General features: G+C 50.9%; 4 protein-coding genes across 4 annotated transcripts; 3 read left to right on the forward strand and 1 right to left on the reverse strand.

The window, feature by feature from the left end:
- The first annotated feature begins 131 nt into the window (after nucleotides 1-131).
- On the forward strand, nucleotides 132-2,162 carry LOC131215071 (pupal cuticle protein G1A-like). Its single transcript, XM_058209447.1, has 2 exons — nucleotides 132-175; nucleotides 1,421-2,162. Exons 1-2 carry the CDS (start codon nucleotides 132-134, stop codon nucleotides 2,160-2,162), a joined length of 786 nt encoding a protein of 261 aa, XP_058065430.1.
- Nucleotides 2,163-5,119: 2,957 nt separating this feature from the next.
- On the forward strand, nucleotides 5,120-19,696 carry LOC131212473 (uncharacterized). The gene is made up of 6 exons (XM_058206355.1): nucleotides 5,120-5,284; nucleotides 13,876-15,094; nucleotides 15,268-15,467; nucleotides 15,661-16,065; nucleotides 16,145-17,663; nucleotides 17,740-19,696. The coding sequence occupies exons 2-6, from the start codon at nucleotides 13,910-13,912 to the stop codon at nucleotides 18,751-18,753; spliced, it is 4,323 nt and encodes a 1,440-aa protein (XP_058062338.1). The 5' UTR covers nucleotides 5,120-5,284; nucleotides 13,876-13,909; the 3' UTR covers nucleotides 18,754-19,696.
- Nucleotides 19,697-19,816: 120 nt separating this feature from the next.
- On the reverse strand, nucleotides 19,817-22,021 carry LOC131216796 (serendipity locus protein alpha-like). The gene is made up of 4 exons (XM_058211376.1): nucleotides 21,926-22,021; nucleotides 20,224-21,862; nucleotides 20,060-20,158; nucleotides 19,817-19,989 (listed from the first exon to the last, which is right to left on the reverse strand). The coding sequence occupies exons 1-4, from the start codon at nucleotides 22,019-22,021 to the stop codon at nucleotides 19,817-19,819; spliced, it is 2,007 nt and encodes a 668-aa protein (XP_058067359.1).
- A 252-nt stretch (nucleotides 22,022-22,273) lies between these two features.
- Nucleotides 22,274-24,381, forward strand: LOC131215073 (glycosylphosphatidylinositol anchor attachment 1 protein). The gene is made up of 4 exons (XM_058209448.1): nucleotides 22,274-22,642; nucleotides 22,700-23,958; nucleotides 24,024-24,189; nucleotides 24,259-24,381. Exons 1-4 carry the CDS (start codon nucleotides 22,274-22,276, stop codon nucleotides 24,379-24,381), a joined length of 1,917 nt encoding a protein of 638 aa, XP_058065431.1.
- Nucleotides 24,382-25,970: the final 1,589 nt, after the last annotated feature.

Genomic DNA, 25,970 nt, shown 5'->3' on the forward strand with positions numbered 1-25,970 from the left:
ATGTTTTAAGCATAAATGTTTAACAACCACGCCAAATTAAGCTTTCCGCCAAAAATTACTGACACTTTTAAAAGTCACCATCCCTGAAGGTCCCAATTAATTCCTTACCAGAGGCAACGAAAGAACCGGGCATGCGGCCCGGTAGCGGCCCAGAACAACCTAACACGCCCCGCACGTGAGTCTTAAGCTCAGCATCAGCTAAATGTCAAGGTCACAGCACCATTGCTTTGGGGCGATTGATTTCTTAAAGGAACGCCCGAAACGGCCAAAAGCTCGAACTCGAAGGGTTGCTGCGAATGCCTTTCTCTGCCAAAAACGGCGGCACAGGGTGCCAATGGTAAATGGTTGGAAAAACGTTTAAATAATTTAGCAAAACCAACAGACGAAAAATAAAAAAGGAAGTCCCAAAAAACCGATATTCATCATGATCGATATCGCGAAAACGACGTGACATTAGCAGCGACCGATTTGGCCGTCGTTTGGTCGGAGGCAATTTATTAACTTCCTTCCTTTTCGGGGATGCTTTCCTATTGGTTTTACACCCCACACCCACACGGTTGAAGGTGAATTGAGTAAAACGTTCCTTCTTTTCCTTGTACCAACCAAGCTGCCTTTCTTTGTATCGTACTTCCACGTGGTTACTTTATGGCAACAATTATCACGTGCTTTTGTGACGCTCACTGAGCCCCGTTCAGCCTCAACCTTAAGGAGAAAAAGGCAGAAACTGAAGCAAATAGCTTGCGAAATGTCAAATTTCTTCTGCTGTTGAATGTCCCCCCCCACGGCACGGTTACAAGCCAACAGAACCGGGGCAGGATTATGGCGATTTTGTGTGTGACCTTCCTTGAAACGGGTTCGGTTTGAGTGTTGTTTATTTTGCAGCCTGCCCATGTCGGCGTCCCCGGCTTTGGGGCTGGCGGGCGAGTCCTCGGCGATCCTCGGGTCCTTCAGAACGGTGTGTCGGTTCCTTCGTGCGTTTCGGTCACTCTACTCGATCGTGACCTGCCCAGTCCAGCAGCGCTGACCGTGGTTACTTTCGTGCCCAGCTGTAATTGGGCGATGGACCCGCTGGGTGTCTTACGGGCGACGTCTTACGGGTTTATTTCTTCGTGCGATCGGCCCCCTCTCCACGGTTGGCTGCGTTTTGCGATGCAATCATGGCCGGACACACACAGGACTTGCACTTTTTCTTCGCGTCACGCCGCGCTTATCGTTTGGCCTCGCCATCGCACCGTTCCTTGCGTTTCCCGATGCACCGGGGTCGGTATAAATATGCGGTGCCGTGGTACGGAACCGTATCATTGATCAACCGGCGTCTCGAGTAGCAACACTTACTTCTCAACCAACGTCCACCATCAAATCCCCAGGCGTAATGGCATTCAAGGTAAGAACGATTGGGGAAGCTTTGACCGTCCAAAAGTGCGCCCGGCAATAACTGGAGGGAATCCATTTGGCATTCGTTTCAGTTCGTCGTGTTCCTGGCTTCGTTGGCTGTCGCTAGCGCCGGATATCTGGAGGCTGGCCATGCCGTCCAATACGCCGCGCCGGTGGCGCACTACTCTCCGGCTTCGTCGGTGAGTTACAGCTCCCTGACGCATGCCGCTCCGGTCGCCAAGACCGTCGCATATGCTGCCCCTCAGGTCTATGCTGCCCCGGTGGCCAAGACCTACTACTCCGCCCCGGCTGTGGGTGCCACTCACGAGAGCACGGTCCGTTCGCACGATGCCACCGTCTCGCACTACTCCAAGTCGGTTGACACTCCGTACTCGAGCGTCCACAAGTCGGACACGCGCATCACCAACGAGCTGCCGAAGCTGGCCTACGCCCAGCCCGTCCTCGCCAAGCAGGTCGCTTATGCTGCCCCGGCTGTCCACAGCTATGCCCATGCTGCTCCGGCTGTCCACGCTTATGCTGCCCCGGCCGTGCACACGACCTATGCTGCGCCAGCTGTCCACACCAGCTATGCTCATGCTGCTCCGGCCATCCACACAAGCTATGCTGCCCCGGCCATCCACACCACTTATGCTGCCCCAGCCGTCCATAGCTACGCTCATGCTGCTCCAGTTGTTGCCGCACACGCCACCAAGACGCTGACCTACTCGCCAGCCGTCCAGGTTGCGCACGCCACCTACGAGGACGCCCATGCCCACTACGCCTGGTAAACGAAGGACGCGTTGCCCGGACACGTTGATACAATGATCCCATCCTGATCCTATTTATTGAGTTGTTGTTACAAAACGGTTAGATTGTTTGGTACCCTTTGAGACAACGCGGCCGAAACCCCCGGGAGGCCGGTAGCGATTCCAAAATAAATCGACATCAAAAATAATCTGTTGTGTTGGTCCATTTATTGAACCCCACTGGGAAGTCTGGTCTGGTAACCGCTCAAGTGGGTCGCGGGGTTACCGTTGACAGGCTGAATGTTTGAGTAAACAGATCGCGCCGGCTAACTTTGTGCTGAAATTCTTCCATTATTTGTGACGAGTGTGTAAAGGATGGCGTAAAATGCGGAACGTACGACAGAAGAATAAAACACGTGACAGAAACGGAAACGGACAGAAACAGATTTTTGGTCAAAATCATCCACCACACGCGCTGACATGCGCCTAAAGTATGAACTTAAAAGAGGATTTACCGAGCTATTCCTCAAAACAACTCCATTTACTGGCGTCTCAAAGTTTCTTTACAAACAATGCAAGGAAATCGTGAAATGCGTTAAGCGTGGTCTACACGCTCCAATTCGATAACGATATCTGCGTAAGTGACGTCTCTGGAGACGTCATTACTGTCACTGGCGCAGATCTACAAATCTGAACAAACGAGCATCAATTTGTGAACAAATTTCAAACAAGTGCCAGTTTGTCGGTAGGACATGTTGGAATCAGCCATGAAAGCAACACTGTGTTGGTTTGTCTTAGCATTGTTCCTTTCGGTTAAAAAGCGAAAAAAGAACGTGCGAAGAGGTTACAGTGTCGGGGAAATGGCTTTTAAATGGCACCGTATGCCTCTGACTTTTTATTGCGATCACTATATTTTTTATTTTTCAGTTGCCAAAGACATGGCAGACTTTCGTAAATTTTTATAAATTCAGTTAAACACTTTCGCGAACGTTGACGGAGCGTCCAAAATATAAATAAGAGGCCAAAACAAAACATCAACAAGTCAACCGACAAACTGGCACTTGCTTGAAATTTGTTCACAAATTGATGCTCGTTTGTTCAGATTTGTAGATCTGCGCCAGTGACATTAATGACGTCTCCAGAGACGTCATTTACCCTGATTATCGCATCGTTATCGTAGCGTGTAGACCGCCCATTACGTTTAAATTGTGGTTTTGAATTTGAATCGGGCCTCGGACGAAGCTGCTACCGCCATCTGGTTGTCGGCAGAGGAAGCATTAGAGTGAGAAGAATTTGGTGAGATGGACAACGAAAAAGTGAGTTCTTTTGTCAAAGATGTCAAACGTCAAAGTTAGTTTGTTTCCTGCGGGTTTTTTTCAACGGCAAATAGAGGAAAAACGTGTCCACGTGATGCACTGCCGGTGGAGGTTCCGCCAGTCTCTCTTCGCAGGCCTGCGCCATGGCGTTGTCCGCAATGGTTTCGCCACATCCATCCAGCAGTATCCGATTCAGCCGGGAAAGGGCGAAGCACTACAGTAGCAGCAGCGGCCTTATTCGCAGCAGGGGTGTTTTATCAATCTCAAGAATACATCATATCCTACGTGGATCCGACGAGGAAAAAGAAAGATTCAATGCTGTGAGCAGTTTTTGATCAATTTATCCCCAAGGAATTTATGAGCACATGTGTGTAGATGCAACCGAGGATCCTGCACTTACCGCGGGCACGATCAAAGACTGGTAAGTGTTTGAGTGAGCAACCAGAAATGACCCCAAAATAAGTCCTTTTTTGTATTTGCAGGTGCAGGTTGATTTCAATTACTTTTTTAGTTAAAATAAATTAGTTTGAGTTTGTTCTCTCTCAACATACCCGGTGAAGTGCCCGCGGGCTACACCGAGTCTGGAATTACTTCTCCCCGCGAGCCATTACTTTCCGATGACCGCCGCCGGAATGCTTGAACACGATGAACACAAAGCAAAAACACAATTGTTGAAAATTTAAAACTAATCAACACGAAATTGGATTATCATATTATTCAACTGTTCAGTAGCGATACTTCCTATCGTTTTTTTAATCATTATTATTAATTACCTTTATTGAGTAAAATTAAAATTTGATTAAATTAAAGCGCGTTAACGAGCAGAGAAGAAATCTTCAACTTATTGCCATTTTTTCTTGTTGAATTGTTGCTCAAGTTATTTTGTGCATTCATCCCTTCAAACCCTTCATTAGATTTAACTCAATCATCTATGTTTTACGCCTTTTCCTTCTGTTCTAACAAAGTTCCATTCACGAATGTTTCCATTTAAACCACTAAAGCAATGATAAAAATATCGTTTCTTTGAAATCGCACCGTTAAATGGTGGCCCAACACGCACACTAACGCCGCAGGGCGCATGAGCACCAACACAACCGCGCGCCGTGTAAACAATAATGCTTCGGCAACGGTTCGGGCGCACGAAAACAACACACGCTTCCGAGGAATCAGCGGCGATAGAGGCGCGTTCCTCGCAACCGAAAACGGCGGCAATCACCTTCATTGTTTACGATGCGCAGCGTGCGATAGTAAATCCTGTGCCAGTTGCAGTGCGAATCCATCAAACGCCAAGGAGCGCGATGGGGAGCCAGTGATTCGGGTTGGGTTGTCGGGGCGTGATTCGTGAAGCCATGAGCCAGCATCATCGGCGGCAGCCTGCGTGGCCAGGATCCTTCGCGGCGGCGGTGGAAGGGTTGCTGGTGGCTGCGAAATAAGTGCAATCATTTACATGTGTCCGTGCGTGCCGATGTTTCGTCCCCATTTCCGCGTTTGGTAACTGTTTAGGGGCCCATCCTCTGACGGGTGTCCCCCTTATAGCCGTGGTGTAGCCTCAATGTTTTGTGTAGTTCAAAGTGTTTTAATTTGTGTATAGTCCAATACAGAAAAATGGGTGTCCTTTTCGGTGTACGTCAATGTGCTTCTTAATGTGTGTGTTTTTAAATGTTGTCGTAGAGTAATGTAGAGTAATGTTTGGAAAAGTATAGTAAAAGCGAAAACACATCTTTAGTCAATTGTCGGCCCCGGATCGAGCTCCGATAGTGGTGCCGGATCAACAATAACGCTACAACAACGCTGCCTATGGTTTGCGTGGAAGGAGATTTCCGCCATCCGATTAATCGACTGCCCAAGGTAAGCTGCTAACCGTGAACCTTCTAACCGCTTGCTGAAGATGCATATGCATTGTGCATCCGTGTGTCCGTGAACCGCTCTATCTCTCTCTATCTCTCTCGCTCTGCCTGGCGCTGCATCGCTGCAGGAGGGAACCCCCTCGGCCAGAGCAGCATCGGGCACCAACACAACGCCGCCGCGCAAACAAAGAAAGAAGCAACATTCTTACGCGCGAGCAACAGTAGCGGCGGCGTCCTTGTGTGTTGCGATAATTCAAATGATTTAGCTTCGGCTGCTACCGTATTCTTCACACATGCTTCAAGTGGTGCCTCCTGCCGCTATGCTTTCGAAGAGCAGCATCTGTGGCATAGCTCATCAACAACATGACTTACGGGTTTCCGATGTCACTTGAGAAGCAACCGCCCAAAACGGACACAAAAACACCGAGGGACAGAGAGCGCTTGTCTCGTGTTTTTCTTTTGTCGCCCCTTAATCACTAGCACTTGGGTGCGTGCATGTGTATGTGCTATGCTGTGCGGCGTCTTAATGGCGCTGCTGATTCTGGTCGCCAATCAGGATTTCATAACACGGTCTTTGGCGGACTGTGGTCCAAAGTGCGGCCAGCTAGGCGTTTTAGCATGGGCAATAAATTCATGACACTTGAGAGAGTATGTGGTGTCGCGTACCAATTGAACGTTTTTGACCACCACAACCCCATTGCTGGCCCATTGTGAAAGTGGAGTACGCGATAGTGGCGTGCATAAAGAACCCTCGCCCCTGCGCACTGGAAAGGCGTTGCCCATGACAACGTCGCGTGGACACACGACGACCAACACGCCGCAGGTACTATGCGCGATGTAAACAGCAGGTGCGTTTGAGCGTGTGCGTGAGGGCTTGTCCTGTAAACCGCCATTCAACACGCGGCGGTCGCGGCAACACGTTTTTCCGACCCTTTCCGGGCGCAGGATCGTCGGCGGCGGCGGGCAGGTTCTTCACGTGGCTTCGGGTTTCGGGCGAAACGTACACACCTACCCGCGTTCCTACCTACCTACGAGAGACACTCGCTGTATAACCTTGACTTGTCGATGGCTTCCTTCATCGGGTTCCCTAATGGCCCATTTGTGTCCGTGAACGCGAATAACCTGCTCTCGAATAACCTGCTCTCGCTCACTCGGAAGACGAAGGACTTTTTGGGATCTGCATTTTTTTTCGCCTCCGTTTTCTGGCCACTCTTTATCCACTTTGTTTCACCATTTCGCAAAACAAGACGGTGCAGGTTGACATTCCTTGACCGACCCGGAAGGACACCAGCCGAGAGAGGCGTACACGCACAAAGGATCTCCCGGTGGCAGGACCTTTCGGGGTTCAAACTTTGAACCAAGCTTTTGCCTTCAACCACTTCTCGAGCGAGCATCACGACCTCTTTGTGGTATCAGGACCGACCTTGCCCCGACCTGACCCGTTCCGTACCCCTGATTATGACCCCCGAAGCCGATGGTCGAGGAAGAAGCGTCCAAGGCCGGCGTCGGCGGGGGTGCATTTTCCCGGAACCGTGCTGCGATTCTAGTTTAACTGAGGCCCTCCGAGGACAACCGAGTTACTGGAGCGTCATGCGGAACGCGTTGTGCTGCCAAAGGCATTCCAGGGCCAGTGGCAGTGCGTATCATCGACTGCAGTAATGCGTTTTTTACAAGTCACTAATTACGCCACGGCTCGTAAAAGCTAAACCCATCGGCCCATCATCGGCCCATCGCCGCTCCGTTGGTTGGCATTCTCAATCGGAGAAAACCAACAAAGGAAGTGTTTTATGCGTCTCCCTACGAGCCGCCCTTCCATAAATCACAACGGAACCAATCAACTGTCAACGGTTTATTATGCATGTTTTATGTCACTTTGTGATTAGTTTATGACTCTCTTCTGCTTAGTGGTGGTTCTAATGCGACTGGAACGGTCGCGCTGTGTCTGTCACATACCCTGACCTTCTGGGCGTTGTTGTTTCTTCGGGATTGGGCGTTATGATTTTTTCCGATCGAGTGGAACGAATTCCAATACATCTTGCCCTTGATTTTATATTTATTTGCATTTTTCTATTTAATAATTTAAATTTCAGAGACACATTTGTCTATTTCTGTAACTTTCTGTAAAATCTGTAACAATAAATGGAAAATGCAGTCAAGATCAATGCTTTGGATTATAACGATTCATTTTGGATGTTGAAGAACATCCTGAGCTTCGGTTAAGTACTTTGAAGCATTCTGAATCAGGACGACTGAGCGAAAGATGGCCGATGCAAAAGCAATTCCTTTATCGCTCGAGAACTCAAAAGTATTATCCTCCTTAAATATTATTTCGATCCGTAAAAATATAGCAACACTTTTATAAATACAGGGTGTTCCATTAAGACTTAGAGATTGAAATGCCGAATAACTCAGCTTTTTTTAGACGATTTTGATAAATGAACAAGATTTTTGTAGGGTATAAAAAGCCCAAAATACAATGTCGATCAAATCAAATGTTCGCTTTCATTAGACATGCAAAAAGTGGCCCGTTTTGGGCATTTTTCATTACATTTGACAATATTTCGGAAATACATATCGTAATAGCATTAATTTCTGCTGTGATGTTAGCTTTCAGTTCTTCAATGGAATTTGGTTGGCTGGCATAAACCTTACCCTTCAAACACCCCACAGAAAGAAATCAGAAAAAATCGGCATTAATAAGCACGTACAGTTTTCGCAGTGGTCCAAATAGAATGACTATTTTCAACGGACAGCGCTACAATTGTAGTCCGTTGTTTTACCGTAAATTGGTCTATGACTAAAATGGCATGCATTGACGTTTCAGATTTGACTTATTTGTCTAATTGACTAAATAACGGCGGAGCTGTTTAACATTTCAATCTCCATGTCGTAATGGAACACCCTACATAATAATTACATAATTATTTAATTGATTTAACGGTTGTTTGTGAATCATAATTCACAGAAAAAAACAATCCTTAAACCACTACGACACCGTGAATCGATTGCATCAATAACAAATTGCGTACAGATTGCTTACCCATTTAGATGCATCGTATTTGGATGCATAATAAATGTGTTTGCTCTCACGGGCGCATATTGACTGTGCAAACAAATGCACCGTCCACAGCTCGGCACCGACACCCGACGATGTGGGCTTCTCGCGGTCGTTGACTCGACTGACTGAGCCCCGCTTCAGTCTGTCGCGCACCGGAACCGGAATCGAAAGCAACACCTCCCAAAAAAAAAGTGAAGCCCCAACCTATGGCCGACCTACCCCAACACCCATGGCTCACCGTTTGGTTTTTTGGGGTCGAAAGTGGGTGACGAAAGAGAGAACCACCCAAGCGTAATGGCGATGACCTTCGCAGAGGAAGCGCAGACGAATCGTCCTCAACCCGCGCGCACACTCGTCGTAATCCATTGTTCCGGGTCGCGCGCCATCGTGCGAAATGCAAAAACCAAGCTTAAGATCCAACAAAGAGACAGAGCGAGAGAGCGGGAGAGCGAGAGAGGGAGAGAGTGACTGGATGTCGGGCGACCACATTGTGCGGGGATGATCAATGTGTGTTACTGACCCGGGACAACATACCGTGCTCGGTCAACGTCAGCACACCACAATGGAAATCCATCCGCCACCCGAAAAAGCTTTCAACCCAAAAAAGGAACGAGTAACCCACCGACGTAACTCGTAGCGTATCGCGTGGGTGAACAACCGGCCCCATTAACGAAGGACCGGGACGAAGCTTTTCCTGGCTTGCGCACTGCCGATGGCGGCGGAAAAGCGTGAGTGTTCCTCTGTGCATCCAATTCTCCGTGGGGTGGCCCGGTGGCGAGGTGAGCCGGGGTTTTCCGAAGATGCACTTTTTTGTACTTTCCACCGATTTTCCCACCACCCGGTCTAGGTCTAGGCCCTCCCCTCCCGTCGCTGACCGGATGTGTCACGCTAACCCCGAACACACGGTGCTTGACTGATGGTATTCGTTTCTTTGTCTGGCACGCACCAGGATCGCCTGACAAATCAGTGGCCGTAAGTGGGGCCGTCTGGCGTGCATCGGAAACACCATCAACAAGCGCAGAGCTGGAGCGGAGACTCTTACACCTCTGGCCACAACGAGAGCTCAAGACTGGGGATTTTTGTGTTGTACCAATAGATGGCCATTATCGGTCCGTGACTATTGCTACATCCTCGCTTTGCGGTAATAACACACAGCTCAATTACGGCTCACAAAAAAGAACAGCTGATCGATAAGATATGCGTTATCGTAATCTCGATCGATAAGATATCAATACCGAACCCGAACCGAACCAAAATCCAAAGTGTTCCTCTCCGAGAGCGACTCGTCCAAAATTCGACATCTGCGCGCTTCTCACCCGGCCATAAGTGTAGCAACGCCAGACCCCGGGACAATAACTACTACGTGAAGGGGGGTGGTTGTGCTGGGTTTTTTTGTTCCGCCGGTCCGCCCCGTTCGGCGCAAGACGGTTGTCCTTGGCAGTGGGAAAAATCTGTGTCACCGGAGTTCATTCGCCGCGCCGCCACCCAGCGCAGATGTTGCGCGTTCTCGCCGAGAACTCGGTCCCCGTTTTCCGCTCAAGGATCCGATTCCGATTCCGGTTCATCCAGATCCTGGTGCTGGGGCGGCGGCGTTCGGCGATGGTCGGAGTTTCTTGAACCCTTTGGGGCGCACGGGGATTTTGCTGTTTTGCGAAAATCGCTGGCTGACAAAGGCGTCTTTTTGGGGGGCAAGATATCGGTTCCTTCGTTGTCCCGGGTGCAACGGGTTGATTTTTATTATGTTTCGCGAGTGTGTGTGAAAGAGAGAATGAGCCGAACCAGTTGAGCGAACCTGTTGAAGTCGAAGGAAGGCATTAGGTCCATCGGGAGTGCGTCGTCAGGCGAAGTTCGCGCATGTCTTGGGGTACGCGCGAGAAACACTTGCGTTCCGCGAACCACGAGAGGAGTAGAGAGAGACCGCTCGACACTGCGAGAGAGAGGGGGCTTAAACCAGTTTTGTGGGGAGACTTAACCTATCAAAGCTCAAGACGTCGTCATGGCGCGCGGGTCTGCGGTATCGCGGGCTCTCTCTCTCGCCTGGACCTCTCGGCAAACAGTTTAGTTGCGAACGTTGCTCGTGGTGGATGCGTCAACAGCATCGCTGGCACCGACTATTGCATTTAAAGGCTCTGTGTTCCTCTAGTGTTCCGATTCCGTTTTTCCCGTGACGGCTGTGGAGTGATAAAAGTAATTGAAATCGTTAGCAACACAATCGATAATCGCGAACTCTGGGACACAGTTTTGTGTGGCGAAGATCCGTGATCGAGTCGCGGGTGTATGTATGAGTGCCATTAGAGGGCCAATCCGCGGGTCCGGTACTGACTGATAGACCTGCCGACGGCAGAGGAACGCGTGAAGGATCGCGTGCGTGCTGCGCTGTGTTGGGTGGTGATCGGTGCCGTGTTTTGAGCCGTATTCCGTTTTTTCACTCTCTACCTCGTGTGTCGCGCTTTGCCATTTTGTACAAATATAGCAGAGGACAGCAGTAGCAGCAACGGCGGCGGCGGTGGCCGCACAGCATAACGACTGCATTTTTGCAGCTGCACTCTGCAGCACCGGTCGGCGGCCGGAGTGACAATCTTTAATTTCCCCCCTTAAAAGGGATGTGTCTTGTGGCGATCGAGCACAAACGTCTCTTTATCCGCGACGGCGGCGGCGGCAGCGCGTGTTATTCCGTTTCGGTAGCGTCGGCGACACTGGGAATTGCTGTTTAAGGGGAGTGCCAGTCTGTGTCATGACTGCGGTGACCTAGTGGGCCGGGGGACACACAGTGCAACATATGTGTTTTAATTCTACAGTGTTTTAAACACAGTGTTTTAATTCTATCGCCAAAGGCAAAGGCGGCCGCCAGCCAAATCCATTCACAACCACGACGGCGCACGGCCGTGTCCAGCGAGCCTGCTGTGGAACGGTGAGTGAGGAATTCGGTCACTGTGAGAAGTACACAGCGAGGGATCCATAACTTCCATATTCGGTGTAGCGATCGGTTGTTGCTGAAGGTTGTTCTACCCATTTCACGGACATCCTTCTCGCCGCGAGGTGGGTCTCGTGATTTCGCATCGTCCCATCGTGGGGTCAATAAACCGCGAACTTTTTACGCCAGGTCTTACGCATCATCATTGGTAAGCCCAGGGTAAGGTGCTAATAATGCTATGACGACCGATGGTGGTGGGGCCTGATCGCGCCATCACCCGTCGCCGGCAGACAAAACATGCAAATCAGGTGTTTCGAAGAGAGCGAGAGAGAGAGAGAGAGAGGACGTGGTGACCGCGGAACAGTTTAAAAACATAAAATGGTGGCTCCCACCTCCGTGGCGTGGTGTGATTCGTGGTGATGATGATGGGATCAGCTATTTTTATCAGCCTTCGGTGGCGATCGCCATTAATATGTTGAAACAACATGTATTGTGTGTTGTGAGGAAGAAGTAAGATAAACGGACAATCGCATCGCTCTGTGCCACGTTATCGCGTCGCTTGTGGTTTGGTTCTTAAAATCAACGACATGTCGATCAGATAAGCGCAACGCGTACGCAACACGCGCGCGCAACAGCTGGCTGGGGGAGCACATTTTTCTGAAGGATAAACGTTGCTGTGTGCGGTCTTGCTGCACTGCAACATGGAATTGGAGTTGGCGTTTTCTTTTCGAGTACCGTCTTAAAATAGCCTGCTGATATGTTTGTCCCGCTGTTCCTCTGTCTCATGGGATCCTCGAGGTCCGCGTTCCACCGATCGCCAGTGGAACGGAATGAATAAAATAAACCCGAAATGAAACGTCAGTCAGTGTGTCTCAAAATGGACAGAAAAAGAAGGCCGTTCGACAGGAAACGGCATCTGGTACGAGATGCACCATCGGGATCTTGGTTGATGGTAATTAACCACACCAAATAAAAAAATGTCTGGGTAATGCACGCTGAATGTGACCCCCAATCGCCAACGATCGAATCGCCATCTTGTGCATTCCACGATCCCCCGTTTGTCGGCATACATTATGCTGCCACAAGAAAAGTGCATGAGTCATTCCATTGTCGGTGGGCTCCCCGCGGGCTATATCGGCCGGTGGTTAGTACGATCGATGTTTATTGCACTCCCCGAAGCTATGCGCGCTGTCCGGCTGCAAACAAAGCACAGCTTCTTCCGACTGACTTAAGCGTGGAGTGTGTTCCTACTCTCGATCTCCTGCTCCAGAGTGGCTCGTCGGCATCGGCCTTAAACTATCCGCATTGTGTGCCCGCTCTGTGACGAATGCGAGCCCCTCGTAAAACTGCAGCACCGCACTTGCCTTTATCGCTTTCTGCTGCCGCCGATCATCCAAAGACCATCATCACACTTCAAATGGCCGCCAAACCTGTTTCGCGTGGTGCATGATGGGCCGGATTCGGATTCGGAGCGGTCCGGTGCCCGGCGGTGGTGACGCGACCATTTGTCTGTGCCCCTTTTACATGGGGCCCGGCCGTACGTGTCTTTTGATAATTTTATAGCCTCGCTTCTTTTCATTTACCCTCTTATCGGTTTGATGAGCCGAGTGAGGGCACCGCGCATTCTGCATCTGATGGTGCGGTGTGATGGTGACTAATGGTCGGAGATTTGAATCGAAGAGAATCGCAGGTGAGCTGATAAGACTCCGACAGTGTGAGGACCCATATCAGCTATCAGTGACGCGAAACGAATAAATGAATCAATGAATGAAATTACATCAGATTCATGTACTGTCAGGAATGAAAATCGAAAATGATAGATTGTGTAAACAGATGGCTCCAGCTGTCAATTTGATCCTCCTAATTATGCTTCTTTGTCAACATTACCTTGTGGTGTTATCTGGCAAAGGATTTCAGCTTAAAACGAAACATGTTTTAATTGGAAATTTACTTTTGAGGGCTGTTACTTTTGTGCCTGAAAGGTACGAGATGCGGGCATCATTGGTTTTCTGCTACCTGCTGAAGAATCGCATTAAATCATGATCATGCTCTTCGAACTTCGCATGTATTAACTGGGGGATCAGTCAAATGTGTGTCAATACGCCATATCCCTACATTTGAAGGTTCTAGGAAAGATCCAGAAGATTGGAAAATCGGTGCCACATGAAATAAGGTAGTTTTGCTCCATGACAATTCGCCTGGAAACAAAGCCAAACTGGTTCAAGATACAATCAAAGCTCTTGGCTGGGAACTGCTACCCCTCTCGCTGTATTCAGCAGACTATTTTCATCAATGGGACACGCATTGGCTGCGCAGCACTTCGATCCCTACGAGGAAGTCGTAATTGTATGACTAATTTGTTTGCTTCAAAAGACGCAGAATTCTACAGGCATCCCCAAATTATTAGAGAAATGGGAGAAACTTACAGCTAGCGATGGCACATACTTTAAATAAATAAATGTGATTTCTTGTTAAAAGACCCCATATTCGGCTTTAAGGTCTGGTATGTCGGATCGATCAATTCATTTCGAACCAACACGCCTTTTAAGTGGGCGGAATCGATCAACAACAACAATGTCCTTAATGTGTGTCTTTGCTGTCTCTTCCTTTTTTTCGGTAGCACACTGCCAACCGGTAACGAGCTTTAAATCACGATGAATGATCTCCTGTGCCTACAGACGCTGCGCCCGCAGCTGGCCGATCTCGACTTTTACGACGTGGAGCAGGAGATGATGGACCACCGCGTGCTCAGCGCCAAAGAGTGCGAGGACATTCGGCACGAGCAGAGCGACAGCTTCCGGCTGGATCTGATGTTCATTCTGCTCGAGTACAAGCAGACGCACGATCCGCAGATAGTGGCGCGGTTCATGGACGCGCTCCGCCGGTACTACGACTGGATCGTGGAGCTGTGGGAGAAGACGCGCAACAAGGACAATCTGGAGTACAAGCGGTACCTCTCGTACCGGAACGAAACGTGCATCCCGTCGCACGACTCGATCAGCGTGTACCGGAAGGACCAGCGGTGGATCATACACAAGCACCTGATGTCGCTGCGGCACGGTGCGTCCGAGCAGCGGTACCTCTTCATCATCGGCAAAATCGGCACGGGCAAGCAGACGCTGGTGAGCCAGGCGTGCGAGGACTACACGATCGTGAAGCAGATGAACTACAGCATCTTCTACCTCGACCTGGCGTACTGCACCACGCAGGAAGCGGTGTTGGAGATGCTGGAGAAGCTGTCGGTTCAGTTCGGGGACGCGGACAAGCAGGACGACCGGGGCATTAACTACAGCTATCCGTCGAACAAGATCGACTACTGGAAGCGCACGTTTGTGCGGAAGTTCGACAAAAAGTTCGCCGAAGGGTTGCTGGTGCTGGCGCACGTGCGTGACCCGAAACTGATCCGGGACTTTGACTTCAAGTGCAAAACGGTCGTCATCTCGAGCAACAACGACGTGGTGCAGACGGTCAGCGAATCGGAGCGGTTCGTCGTCGAGCTGCCGAAGGGCTTCACCGAGACGGAAAGCCTGGAGCTGTTCGCGCGGGTGCTGAAGAAGAAGATGGCGATGCTGCCGAACAAGGCGCACATCATCCACCACGACTGCCAGGGCAACCCGTTTCTGGTCAACCTGATCGCGCTGCGCATGAGCGAGGAGAGCCGGTGCGAGGTACCGATCGACTGGGAGCAGCACGTCGAGAACGTCAAGTTCTTCAAGTACGAAAAGTCGAAAAAGATCGCCAGCACGATCGCCAGCACGCTCAGCCAGTTCAGCGAGGAGGAACAGCAGTGCTTCCGGGATCTGGTCATCTTCCGGGACAATGTTCCGCTGTCGTTGCGTGTAATGTTTGCTTCTATTCCGTTTGGCCCCCTCCTTCGGTACTAACACTGTCCGTCGCTAATCGCTAATCCTTCCGACTAACAACGATCAGCTCCCGAGGAATTCTCGTCCCGTCACTACTCACGCAGGCACATCCACACACACTGACGCACGCCGTTTACTTTTTTTATCAGGTGCTGGAGATGTACTGGCAGAAGGACAAGGAAACCACCGAGAGTATCGTGTCGAAGCTGGAGCGCCGCGGACTGCTGGAGAAGCGCGTTTGTAAGAATAAGTTGTTTTATATGATGCAATACATTTGTTATAACGAGATCAAACACCCACCGAACGCGGACATATTAAACCTTCATCGCCGTCTGCTAGAGAGCTATAGGTATGCACGCTTGTTCCTAATCCGAACACACACCTCGATACATCCGATACACTGTTTGCAAAAAATCTAGAGGGAATCCTCTCTGACTAATAATAATACACCTGGAAGATTAACACCCGTCAGCCAGGCGGTCATTCGGCCTTGGTCATTCTAATTAAACGACGGCTTTTGTTTGATTCCTTCCCCTCCGAAGCATTCGCGAAAAGTTGGCCCACCGTCGGGAGCTGGAGTTGATCAACGAGTTCCCGAACGATGACTACTTCCACTTCTACATCGGGTACCACATCGACGAGGCCCGGGAGTACGATCTGTTCGAGCAACTGTACCAGGACTTCGGGTTCCTGGAGCAGAAGTTGCGCATTGCCGGGCTGGCCAACACGGTGGGTGATCTGCGCAAGTATCAGGATCACATTTTCCCCCAGCTGGAGGACAAGGACTCGCTGATTGACACGTTGATCGACTTCCTGACGGGGGGCGAGTGTCTGCTGTCGGACGACGCACGGTTGTTGCAGCGGGCGCTCAACTTCCCGGGCGAGATCGCACTGATGGCCGAGCGCCAGGTGGAGAAGTTCCGAAACCGCGTCTGGTTCCGTGATGTGTAAGTGCCCGAAGCTGGCCAGGGGTGACCTGGGGGTCATTATGATCGGTACTTAATTGTTTCTTGTCCCCCCGCACAGGGCCCACTGTTTGCAGACGTCGGTGGTGAAGCTGTGCAACCGTCCGTTGAAGGTGCGATTCCTGGACTCGGACCACGTGTTTGTGTCGCTGGCCAACAATGACATTCAGCTGGTCAACCTGTCCGTGTTCTACAACATACCACCGGTCACGTTTAAGGGCTGCGACGGTGATCAGATCGTCGACATACAGAAGATCAACCACTTTCTGGTGGCTCTGAACAGGCGCGGAACGATCAAGGTGTGGTCGACCAAGAACGTGCCCGACAGTCCGGACTATCGCCAGCCGAACGGGATTTCGCGCGAAGCCGAAATGACGCTCAAGGCGGCGAGCGGATTCAGCAGCTTCTGCGTACTGCGGCAGGACAACCACACGGAACTGATCGCGATCAGCGAAGACGGTGTGCTCTGTGTGTACAAGGTGTACACGTCGGTGTTTCGCACGGACAAGGCCGACATCAAGTATCCGACCCAGATCCGGAGTGCCTACTGCTTGCTGCCGCTGAAGGAGACCAGCGGTCGGGCGAGTGGGGCTGTGCGCCGTTGCCTGTTTCTCGCGATCGATAACGGCGTACCGGTGGGCCTTATCTTCAACATGATGTCCACGAGCGTGGAGGCGAAGTTTGAAGAACCGCGGGTCCTCACCGTCCACCAGCTCGGCGATCAGCTGCTGTTCGTGAACACACACAAGATTCGATTGCGCTCGATGAAACCGACGATCATGGCACCGATCGTGGTGCACTATAACCACAACGGGGACAACACGTGCAGCGTGCTGACGGAGGATTTGCGCTACGTGGTGCTTGGGACGGAGCGTGGCATCTCCATCATCGACATTGGCCAGCAGACGGAGATCCGTCGTATGAACATTAGCCACTCGATCATCGATCTCGACGTGCTCCTGATGGACTCGAGCATGCTGCACGTGCTGCTCGTGTCGACGGCAAAAGACGGTGGGAATGCGATGAACCTCTACAGCATCTCGCTGGCCTCGGGTAATCAGGTCGTGAGCAGCCAGTACCACCTCGAGGGTACCACCGTGTTTCACGCCAACCTCGACGATGGCGCTGGCGAAGCGTCCGTCCAGCTAAACACGATCGATCGCCACTGTACCCTTCAGCAGATGCAACTGCCCGACACTGACACCGAGGTGGGCACCAGTGGCCACGAGCTTTCGTTCCAGAACGGGAATGTCAACGCACCGGTCACGCAGCTACTCAAGGCCCAGTCCGCGTACTACTTGGGGCTGGAAAACGGCAAGCTTTTGAGGCTGTCCTCGTGGCGCAGTGACTCCGAGGTGGAAGAATTGGCCTCTCTGGAGACGAAGGTGGAGTACCTCGAGTGTTTTCGGTGCGTTTCGGAGCTGGGGACGGTATCGGAGGTTGTGGTTGTAAGTGGAAAGTCCCGCTGCCAGGTGTTTGTCGATGAGCGCGTGCAGCTTGAGCTTACCGATACGATACGCCACTGCTATCTGCTGTACGATCGGTTCCTACTGCTGATCGGTGATCGCTGCTCCATTCAGGTTAGAGTTAGAGCCGGTGATCCCTGCCTAAAAGCTGACTAATGCATCCTTTTTTTTGTTCCCCGCTTCAAAACAGATTTATGACATGGAAATGCAGAAACTAGAGTTAGTACAAAAGGAGATCGAACGATCGTACGGGGCTTCCGCGTACCATCAGTCAGTCCGCTCGTCCGCCCTCATCCTCTGCACGGCGGACGGTATCGTGTACCACCTGGGGCTTCCGCAGGCGGCCATTGAAACGTCCGATCTGGCACCATTCGACGAGCTGCTGACCATCAAACCGAGCGCAGGTCGGCGTCACAACGAAGTGATCTGCAGCTGTACCGTATCTTCGGATGCGGAGTTCCTTGCCGTCGGTTGCCACGATGGGCGCATTGTGGTACACCTGTTGGAGTTGAACCGGCAGCTGACGGTCCTGGAGTCGCACACCTTCCCGGTGACCGCGCTGTACTTTAGCAACTGGGCCGAACCCGGCGCCCCGCATATACTGGCCAGCGTCGGGGAGCAGATCGTGTTCTGGAGCGTCGACTACGTGTACAACAATCAGCCCCGCAAGAGCACCTCGGCGGCGCGGCTTTCGGGGCGCTTTTCGGCCCGCAAAGTCCTCCCAAACAGCAGCGGTGGCGGTGGTGATTGCATGTCGCCGGGTGCCATCGACATTGGCCGTCGCTCGACCGGTAGCAACCATTCCGGATATTCGACGCCGCTCTACGGCAGCCCGGGACAGCGCAGCTTCGTCTTCGGCGATCGGTTCGAGGAGTCGGCCCCCTGGTGTGACAAGCGTGGATCATCCGACAAACCGCACCTGCTGTCGTGCATCAAGCTGGTGGGGCGCTCGAGGCGCCTGATAGTGAACCGGGACTTTAGCAAATTTCTTACGATGGACGACGAAGGTTACGTCCACTATTTGCGCTTCTATCGACCACATTCCTCTCTGACCCGGCAACTGATGCCACCGCCGATGGCAACGCCTCCGCCACCGTTGGTCACCGTGGCCACGAGCCCACCGGCTTTTGGCTACAATCGGTGGAGTGGAACAAGTAGTAGCACCGCTGGGTGTGTCACTACCACGAACGGTGCCCATGCATGATGGTTAGTCGCAAGCGAACGTACGTTGCGGGTCACCGTCTTCTACCTTTTACTATACGTCTTCTACAACAACCTGCTGTAGGGACGCGACTGTACGCGGTCGCAGGATGGAAGAGTGGCCCCTATTATACCAACTATAGCAGCGATCGACTAAGAAAGCGATGATCCCTCGGTGGTCCCCCTACGAACCGGCGGATTCGTTCGCTTGCGAGAGTTTTCACGAGAGTTAGACACAGCCTACGAATGGGTGATTTCTCTTTAGTTGGGGTTCTTCGGTAGTCGATAAGATTGTTCGCGACGGTTCAAGCGCGATTGTAGATAAAATCGGTAACACAAGAAACGATGTGTGATAAGGAGTGGTAACTCAATTTTATACACTTTATAGAAGTTTAACCGCAAAGTGCTCTCTTACCTATACGCGGGCACAGCAACTATATTTTAGGCCATCCTTACTCGAATCGGGGTCTCTTTGCTCCCCGGAGCCGAGTCGGGTGAGCAAAAAAACGCCATTAGACAGTAGTAGCGAATCATTGGCAATCAATCGTGACACACGCCGGACCAGTGGACCCGGCAATCAAGGTGCTGCCTTCGGGTGCTGGACAGATAGGTGTTCTTTTCTCTTCATTGCGCTACGCTGCGGCACGTTTCTAAGAGGTTTCTTAATGCATTTTATCGTACAAACGCGAGCGGAACGGACAGAAGATTGCACAGAGATTTATTGTAGTCTAATTTTGCTCAAGTAGTATCGCTTGTAGTGACCGGAATAGAGCTGTGCTTCTTACGTACGTTTAGATGTCTTTTTAATGATTCATATTTGAAGGTGCTCCCCGCTAAGGCTGCCGACCGTTTCTGGCGGCCGACATTCCCTCATTGTAAATATTATGCTCCGTTTTCGTGACATGGTAGCGAACAAAAGGGGCCCCTTCCGCGGCCCTTCCCATTTCTTAAGCAAATTTTGCGAATAAAAAGACTTCAGTTTTATACAATTTTGTGCAGTCCATTACTTTACTGTTACTCTATAAAGTGATCGTGATTAAAATTTGTGATGATAGCTCCGATACACATTACAGCTCCGTAAAGATGTTTATTCTTATTTTGTGACCATCCTCGATCGCTATCTCTTCGTTCGTGATAGACTTTCGAATGAGGGACTTCGATGAATCCTGGACCGGCTTTGGTGACTCCGGAGGGGCCTTGGTGAACGTGCCGGAAAGATCGGTGAGCTCATCGAGAATTTCTGTAATAAAAACATCAGAGAGCTGTACGGAACCGGTGACCGGGTGTGGCCACAGCCAACCGACACGAACCTGTAATCTGCAGATCGATATCACTCTTGATGCTTTCATACATCTCTGCTGTCAGTAAGCGTTGCTGCTTTTTAAAGATTGCCACTCGAAGGCTGTTTCCTGTGAAAATGAAATCAATCGATCAGCGATCGCGGTTGATTTTGAAATCGCGGTTCGTTTCCTACTTCTCGGAGTCTTTCTCCGCAACGATCCGCTTTCGAGAGACGCAGCAGCGAGCATCTGGCGGTGTTTGATGATGTCGGTGAACGTGTTAATTTCTAGCAGCGAAACAGGCTCCAACCTACACTTGGTCGGTTCTCCGCGTCTACTGCGGTACAGTATGTTGGTGGAGGACATCCGGATCTGGTTGGCAGAGAACAACCCGCGTACGCTTTCTTCTATTTCCTTTCCCACCGGAGAAGCCTCGGATGTAGCTGCGGTATCTTTTTGCTCGGGACAATGGTCCTTTTGGGGGGCATGCCCCTTCGTATTGGCTCCCTTGCTGCTTGCAAGGGCTTGTATCTTACGCAGCTTACCCAGCAGCACCCGAAAACGTTTGATTACACGACTCGAATCGATCGTCGGGTCTTCCTGGGTTCGCTCTACGATCGCCCGACACTCCAGTGTCATCGTGCGGTAATCGGTATACGGTTGCTTAAGCGGTTCTTCCTGAAGCTTCGTTTCGGGGATGGTTTCTTCCAAATGGTGTAAAAATATCGCGGCCTTTCGTACCATTTCCAACCCGTGGGCAGGATCGTACCCCTGCTCAAGGGTATCGATCGCTGAATCCAATAGTTCGATCAAGGATAAGGCGAATGCGCCCGTATCAACTACCTCGTGAACAAGCCGCCCGAGATTGGCCGATTCGTCTAGCCAGTGTTCCTCCAGCAACGTTGTGCTGTTGTCCGACTTTAGATACAGCGACGGGATGAGGTACGAATCGAGTGCTTCGATCGACGCTAAAGCACTGCGGATAGCGGACGAAACCTTTAGGTCATCGGCATACGAGATGGCAAACAGACCGATCTGCATCAACCGATCCACGTAGGCATCGAACGGTTTCGTTAGCTCGTCCATATCGTCCTCGTCGGTGGTGCTGCCAATCCGTTTCCGGAGTTCGGCCAGCAGCCGTCGATCGGTGTCCCCGAAGGTTTCGTACACTAACCGCAGCAAGCACTCATTCACGCGTGTCTCAAGTTGATAGATGGCCGCTTCCAGTACGCTGGCACACAGCTTCTTGTTACTAGACCCCGTCTCACTGGGTGCAGCCCGCTCCATTGCCGCACACTCGCGAAGAACCTTCTGGCAGCAGGCCGTCACCCGTTTGCGATCTTCCTCCGGCAGCACGTTACAGAATCCGAACGTCTGTGAAATCAGTGCCTCGAGGACGGATCGAATGCGCCCGCTCTCGACAATCACGGAGCGATACGCTGCATCGTACTCACCCTCGGAGTACTCCTCTTCGCTGGCCACCGTCAGCGGACCGACGAGGCTGAGGGCCAGGTCGAGGTAGGTGACAAAGTTGGATTCGGTCACACTCTCGGTTGGCCCGCCACCAGACTCCAGGGTCGTTTTGAGTCGCTCCAGGCACCAGATGATTCGATCGAGAAAACATTGCCTCGACTGTGGCAGTGGCTGTCGTTTACCGGTCTTTTCGGCCGGGGTTTGTTCCATCGCAATGGTCTTCTCTAGCCACCGGATACACGTTACTATCTGCGAGATGCACAGGAAGCATGTTTCCAATGTTCCGACGTTGCCGTGGCTCTCGAAGATGAGGTATTTGTGCACGATGCGCAGCAACTGCTGTAGATTGGCACAGACGGACTGGGAAGGGAATACGAATTTCGTTAATTTTAAGCACTTCGTTCACAACGTTTTATACTCAACATCGAGCCACGGAAGTCCAGTTTGGTCAGTGGAGATGAAACCACGGTACAGATTATCCTGCGTCTTTTGGATACACTCTTGCAGAGCAGGAAACATTTTTGTTACACCCAAGCCCAAATTTCACAACAAGACGTTAAAGAAGGCCGTTGTTTTTAAAAACAAAGCGGAACGTCAAACTGCCGACTAGCGTTACGGCATGGTAACGCTTCGTAAAGCAGCCTGTTTCTGAAGGGATGATAGCGTGACAGCCGGCTGCGAAACATCACAACAAACTTGTCTCTCTCGGATAATCGTTTTTTGTGAAAATACCCTTTGAAATAGCATTATTGTGGGAATAAAATTAACAAAATGGGCTTGTTAACTAACCCATCGATCTCGCAAAAAGCCAAATACTGCCGTAAGCTGGTGAAGTACAACACATTGATCTGTCTGTTGCTGTATCTGCTGGGCGTTGGCTTTTTCTGTGCCCTGCCGGACAACAACTTCAGTTCCGCGACCTACTTCTCGGAGAATGCCCTTCTGCCGGGACTGGTCAACTCGGAGCTGGATATGGAAACGGTGACGCTAGTGAAATCGCTGGCCGGCGAGCTACAAAGGGAACGGGAAAACTACCCAAAGGGAATTCCTTATCCGTGGTTACTGGCCAAGATGCGGCGGTTTGGATTGGAAACGCATACCCACAACTTTACGCTGAACTATCCGTTCGGTGGTGGCAAGGTAAGTGAGACGGTGCTCAATCTTTTACGGTACTTATTTAGCTTTTTCCATTTGTAGCGTTTCACGGGAGAAAACGTGTTTGGAATCCTTCGAGCGCCTCGCATCGCGTCGACGGAATCGATCGTTATCAGCGTTCCTTATCGACCGCCGGAAACGGTCCACACGGATGTTGCCGCCGGTGTGCCACTAATGCTGGCGTTTGCCGACTTTGCCCGCAAAAAGAAGTACTGGGCAAAGGACATCGTATTTCTGGTCACCGAACAGGAGCAGCTGGGAATGCAAGCTTGGCTAGAGGCGTACCACGGTGCCGAAGATGGGCCACGGATACTGGACTCCGGTTCGCTACGGGCCCGGGCTGGCTCCATTCAGGCGGCCATTAATTTGGAAGTGCAAGGGCTGGACATTAGTCACATCAATTTGAAAATCGAAGGACTAAACGGACAGTTGCCGAACTTGGATTTGCACAACCTGGTGCAGAAGCTGTCGTCGAAGAATGGGATCGTTGCCGGGTACAAGCAAAACTCGGTGAATCCAAAACGGTCGTACCGTTACCAGGACAAATTGTACAACCTCTTGTCGATGGTGTTCTCGCAAGCGAGTGGTGTCCCGACCGGAAACCATGGGCTCTTCCACAAGTACGGCATCGAAGCACTCACACTGGAAGCGGTTAAGCGTGATAAGCCGCATGCCCAGAACCAAGAAGTCGGTTCGATGCTGCGCATCATCGAGGGCATTAGTCGCAGTTTAAATAATCTGCTGGAACGCTTTCATCAGAGCTTCTTCTTCTACATTCTCGTAGCGAACGATCGGTTCGTATCGATCGGTGACTACATGCCAAGCTTGGCCCTGATGGCCGGCTCGTTGTTGATTAAAGCGTTCATTCACTACCTCGCGATCTACTACTCCGACGATGACCCAGCGGACGGCGAAACGGAGGTGAAGGAGAAACCCAAGGCGGACATCGGTTACTTCTCGGTCGGTCTTGTCCTTCTAGTGGCACATTCCATCGGAGCGTTGGCCATGTATTTGCCCAACAGCACAGCCATCAATCAGTATTTGCACCAGGCCGATCTAGCTACGCAGTTCGGATTCTTCACCCTGTTTGTGACCGTTTCGACGATTGCCGTCACCTTGCCCGCGTTTTGCTCGCTCACACCGATCAATATCGATGCGCTACAGGTGGCCGTTTTGCTGGAACTGGGCACCGTTCTGCTGGCCGTTGGAATGCTAAACTTTTCACTCGCCTTTCTACTGTCCGTTGCGCTGGTACCGTTTATCATTCTGCTGCGACCAACATTTACGTCCTCCTCGAGATTGTAAGTAGTTTACGTTTGTCGCGTGCGGACTGTTCCTTTACTATATTCTTTCGGTTCATTTGCAGACTGTCATGGTTCTGTTGCCTGCTGCTTCACCCGATGACGGTGCTGTACCTGGTGCTACTCGGTCTAACATGGAGCCTGTTTCCCGAGTTGGCGCTGAAACCTTTGCTTGGAAAAGCTCTTATGGCCACCATGGACGCGTTAACGTACTCCATCGTGGATTCCATGGTATGCTAACAAAAAGGCACATTTCCAGTTATGAATCGATCTTTAAACATGGTTCTTTCTCATGGACAGATCTACGGAAACTGGCTGTTCGATTTGGTATCGCTCATCTTCATTCCCTGCTGGATTCTGCTGTGGGTCTTGCTCTTTCCGAAAACTGATACCAAAGGGGGCACAAAACTGAAAACCAAATAAATGGATTTATTTGAAAAGGCTGTTACATTAACTATTGGTTGGTTGTCTGTTTGTTATGTTCCTTTCCTTAAGTTTAACACACTTTAAGCCATAATAGTGTACCCTACAGCAATATCCATAGAGTTGCTGGTAAAGGAAGGATTAAAATATGTATACATATTTATGAGGCCCAGCGCGTGGATGGAAAAGAACCAATAAAGAACACTTGTGTCGAAAGTAGATAAACAAACATGACCGCCCCGGTACGGTCGGGAACGGAAAGATGAATATTTACTCCCATAGCCCGCCAGATGAAGATTCAAGCAAACTGAACCACCGCGCCGTGTGTAGGGCAAAGTTTTACTTCCACGTACGGAGATTTGCATTGCCCACCGGAAGCCAAACAAGGGTCAGAAGCCCGCAGGAACAAAACCAGTCGTGGAAACAATAGATCGTGGATGAACGGAAAGTTGCGATTATGATGGTATGCAGCATATGCAGGGTTGGTATTAAATTAATTTGTCCGGATGTTTCGCAGCATGAATCAATTGAGGGCCCACACGTTCCGACCGCCTGACACATTGGGAATGAGGAGTCCGTTTTTTTCCGTGGAAACGTAAAAATAACACGAAAGAGGCCAACAGTTCGAGCCAAATGGAGACCGGATTCGTAGAAAATTAATGAAAGCAAACATGTTGTGCACAATGTAATCTGCCCAAAGGCACGTGCTTCCACTGCATCACTCCACGCCGGGCCACTTCTTTCCCGAAAGGCGCAAGATTAAGGCACAAGAAATGAAACATGACGCAAAGCTTCTTCGGGCATGAGAAGGGCCAAATCTTTGTGCATAATGCAGCACGCGGATCTTCGGAAGGAGTTTGCAACGCGGCGCGCAGCGCAACGAGATGATGCAGTCAGGGCGTCCGCATCCTTTTGGCGTCCTCCTTGGGCCCCACTCTCTCTCTCTCTCTCTCTCTCTCTGTTTCTCTTTCTCTGTTTAAGTTTCAGTTTCAGCGGAACGGCGAACGATACGCAAGACATTTCCATATCTGACGCCAGGAGAAAAGTTATGAGCGTAAGCAAACATAATCCCGTTTGGCAGAAGTCATAGTGCCGCACACACAGCACCACACACACACGTTGGTGCCAGGATGGCTCCGAGGGCCTTGTCAGCATCTTCCGGGTGCATGGCGAAGAAACACACACCATCCGTTAAAGGATTGTGACAACGCCATCCCCTCCGCTTCCGATTCCGGTGGGCTGCCGTCTGTAAGACGGCACACAGTCACACATGCTCGGTAAAGAAAGTTGCCCGTGGTCGGAATACGGTCTTCGGATGCGTACGGATTGCACGTTTCCAGCCACGGTCGCGGCGTTTGCGGCGTCACTAACGAACTGCCACGCCACGTGGAACGGAAGCCGGGTGAAGATGTGAAATTATGCTAATACTAAGGAAAATATGAAAATTGGTATTCTTCTCGCTTAACTTTCGGTACGTTAAACAGCCAGCCAGCCAGCAGCAAGGAAACCTGCCCGCCAGGGCTCGTCGTGACCGCGTGTGAGCTTTGGAGCTTGCTATGAATTCCATCTCTGGCCAGGCACCGACAACG

This window comes from Anopheles bellator, chromosome 1 (assembly GCF_943735745.2).
Source record: "Anopheles bellator chromosome 1, idAnoBellAS_SP24_06.2, whole genome shotgun sequence".
Taxonomy (NCBI): Eukaryota; Metazoa; Arthropoda; class Insecta; order Diptera; family Culicidae; genus Anopheles; species Anopheles bellator.

What these genes read in the sequence shown, in the direction of transcription:
- LOC131215071 (XM_058209447.1), top strand. Translation starts at nt 132, where the DNA reads ATGCGGCCCGGTAGCGGCCCAGAACAACCTAACACGCCCCGCAC. An exon ending in CAACCTAACACGCCCCGCAC is followed by an intron (nt 176 to 1,420) that starts GTGAGTCTTAAG and finishes ACCGTCCAAAAG; the next exon opens with TGCGCCCGGCAATAACTGGA.
- LOC131212473 (XM_058206355.1), top strand. Translation starts at nt 13,910, where the DNA reads ATGAATGATCTCCTGTGCCTACAGACGCTGCGCCCGCAGCTGGCCGAT. An exon ending in ATGTTCCGCTGTCGTTGCGT is followed by an intron (nt 15,095 to 15,267) that starts GTAATGTTTGCT and finishes TTTTTTTATCAG; the next exon opens with GTGCTGGAGATGTACTGGCA. An exon ending in CGTCTGCTAGAGAGCTATAG is followed by an intron (nt 15,468 to 15,660) that starts GTATGCACGCTT and finishes TCCCCTCCGAAG; the next exon opens with CATTCGCGAAAAGTTGGCCC.
- LOC131216796 (XM_058211376.1), bottom strand. Translation starts at nt 22,021, where the DNA reads ATGTTTCCTGCTCTGCAAGAGTGTATCCAAAAGACGCAGGATAATCTG. An exon ending in GCGGAGAAAGACTCCGAGAA is followed by an intron (nt 20,159 to 20,223) that starts GTAGGAAACGAA and finishes TCATTTTCACAG; the next exon opens with GAAACAGCCTTCGAGTGGCA. An exon ending in TATCGATCTGCAGATTACAG is followed by an intron (nt 19,990 to 20,059) that starts GTTCGTGTCGGT and finishes TTTTTATTACAG; the next exon opens with AAATTCTCGATGAGCTCACC.
- LOC131215073 (XM_058209448.1), top strand. Translation starts at nt 22,274, where the DNA reads ATGGGCTTGTTAACTAACCCATCGATCTCGCAAAAAGCCAAATACTGC. An exon ending in ATCCGTTCGGTGGTGGCAAG is followed by an intron (nt 22,643 to 22,699) that starts GTAAGTGAGACG and finishes TTCCATTTGTAG; the next exon opens with CGTTTCACGGGAGAAAACGT. An exon ending in TTTACGTCCTCCTCGAGATT is followed by an intron (nt 23,959 to 24,023) that starts GTAAGTAGTTTA and finishes GTTCATTTGCAG; the next exon opens with ACTGTCATGGTTCTGTTGCC.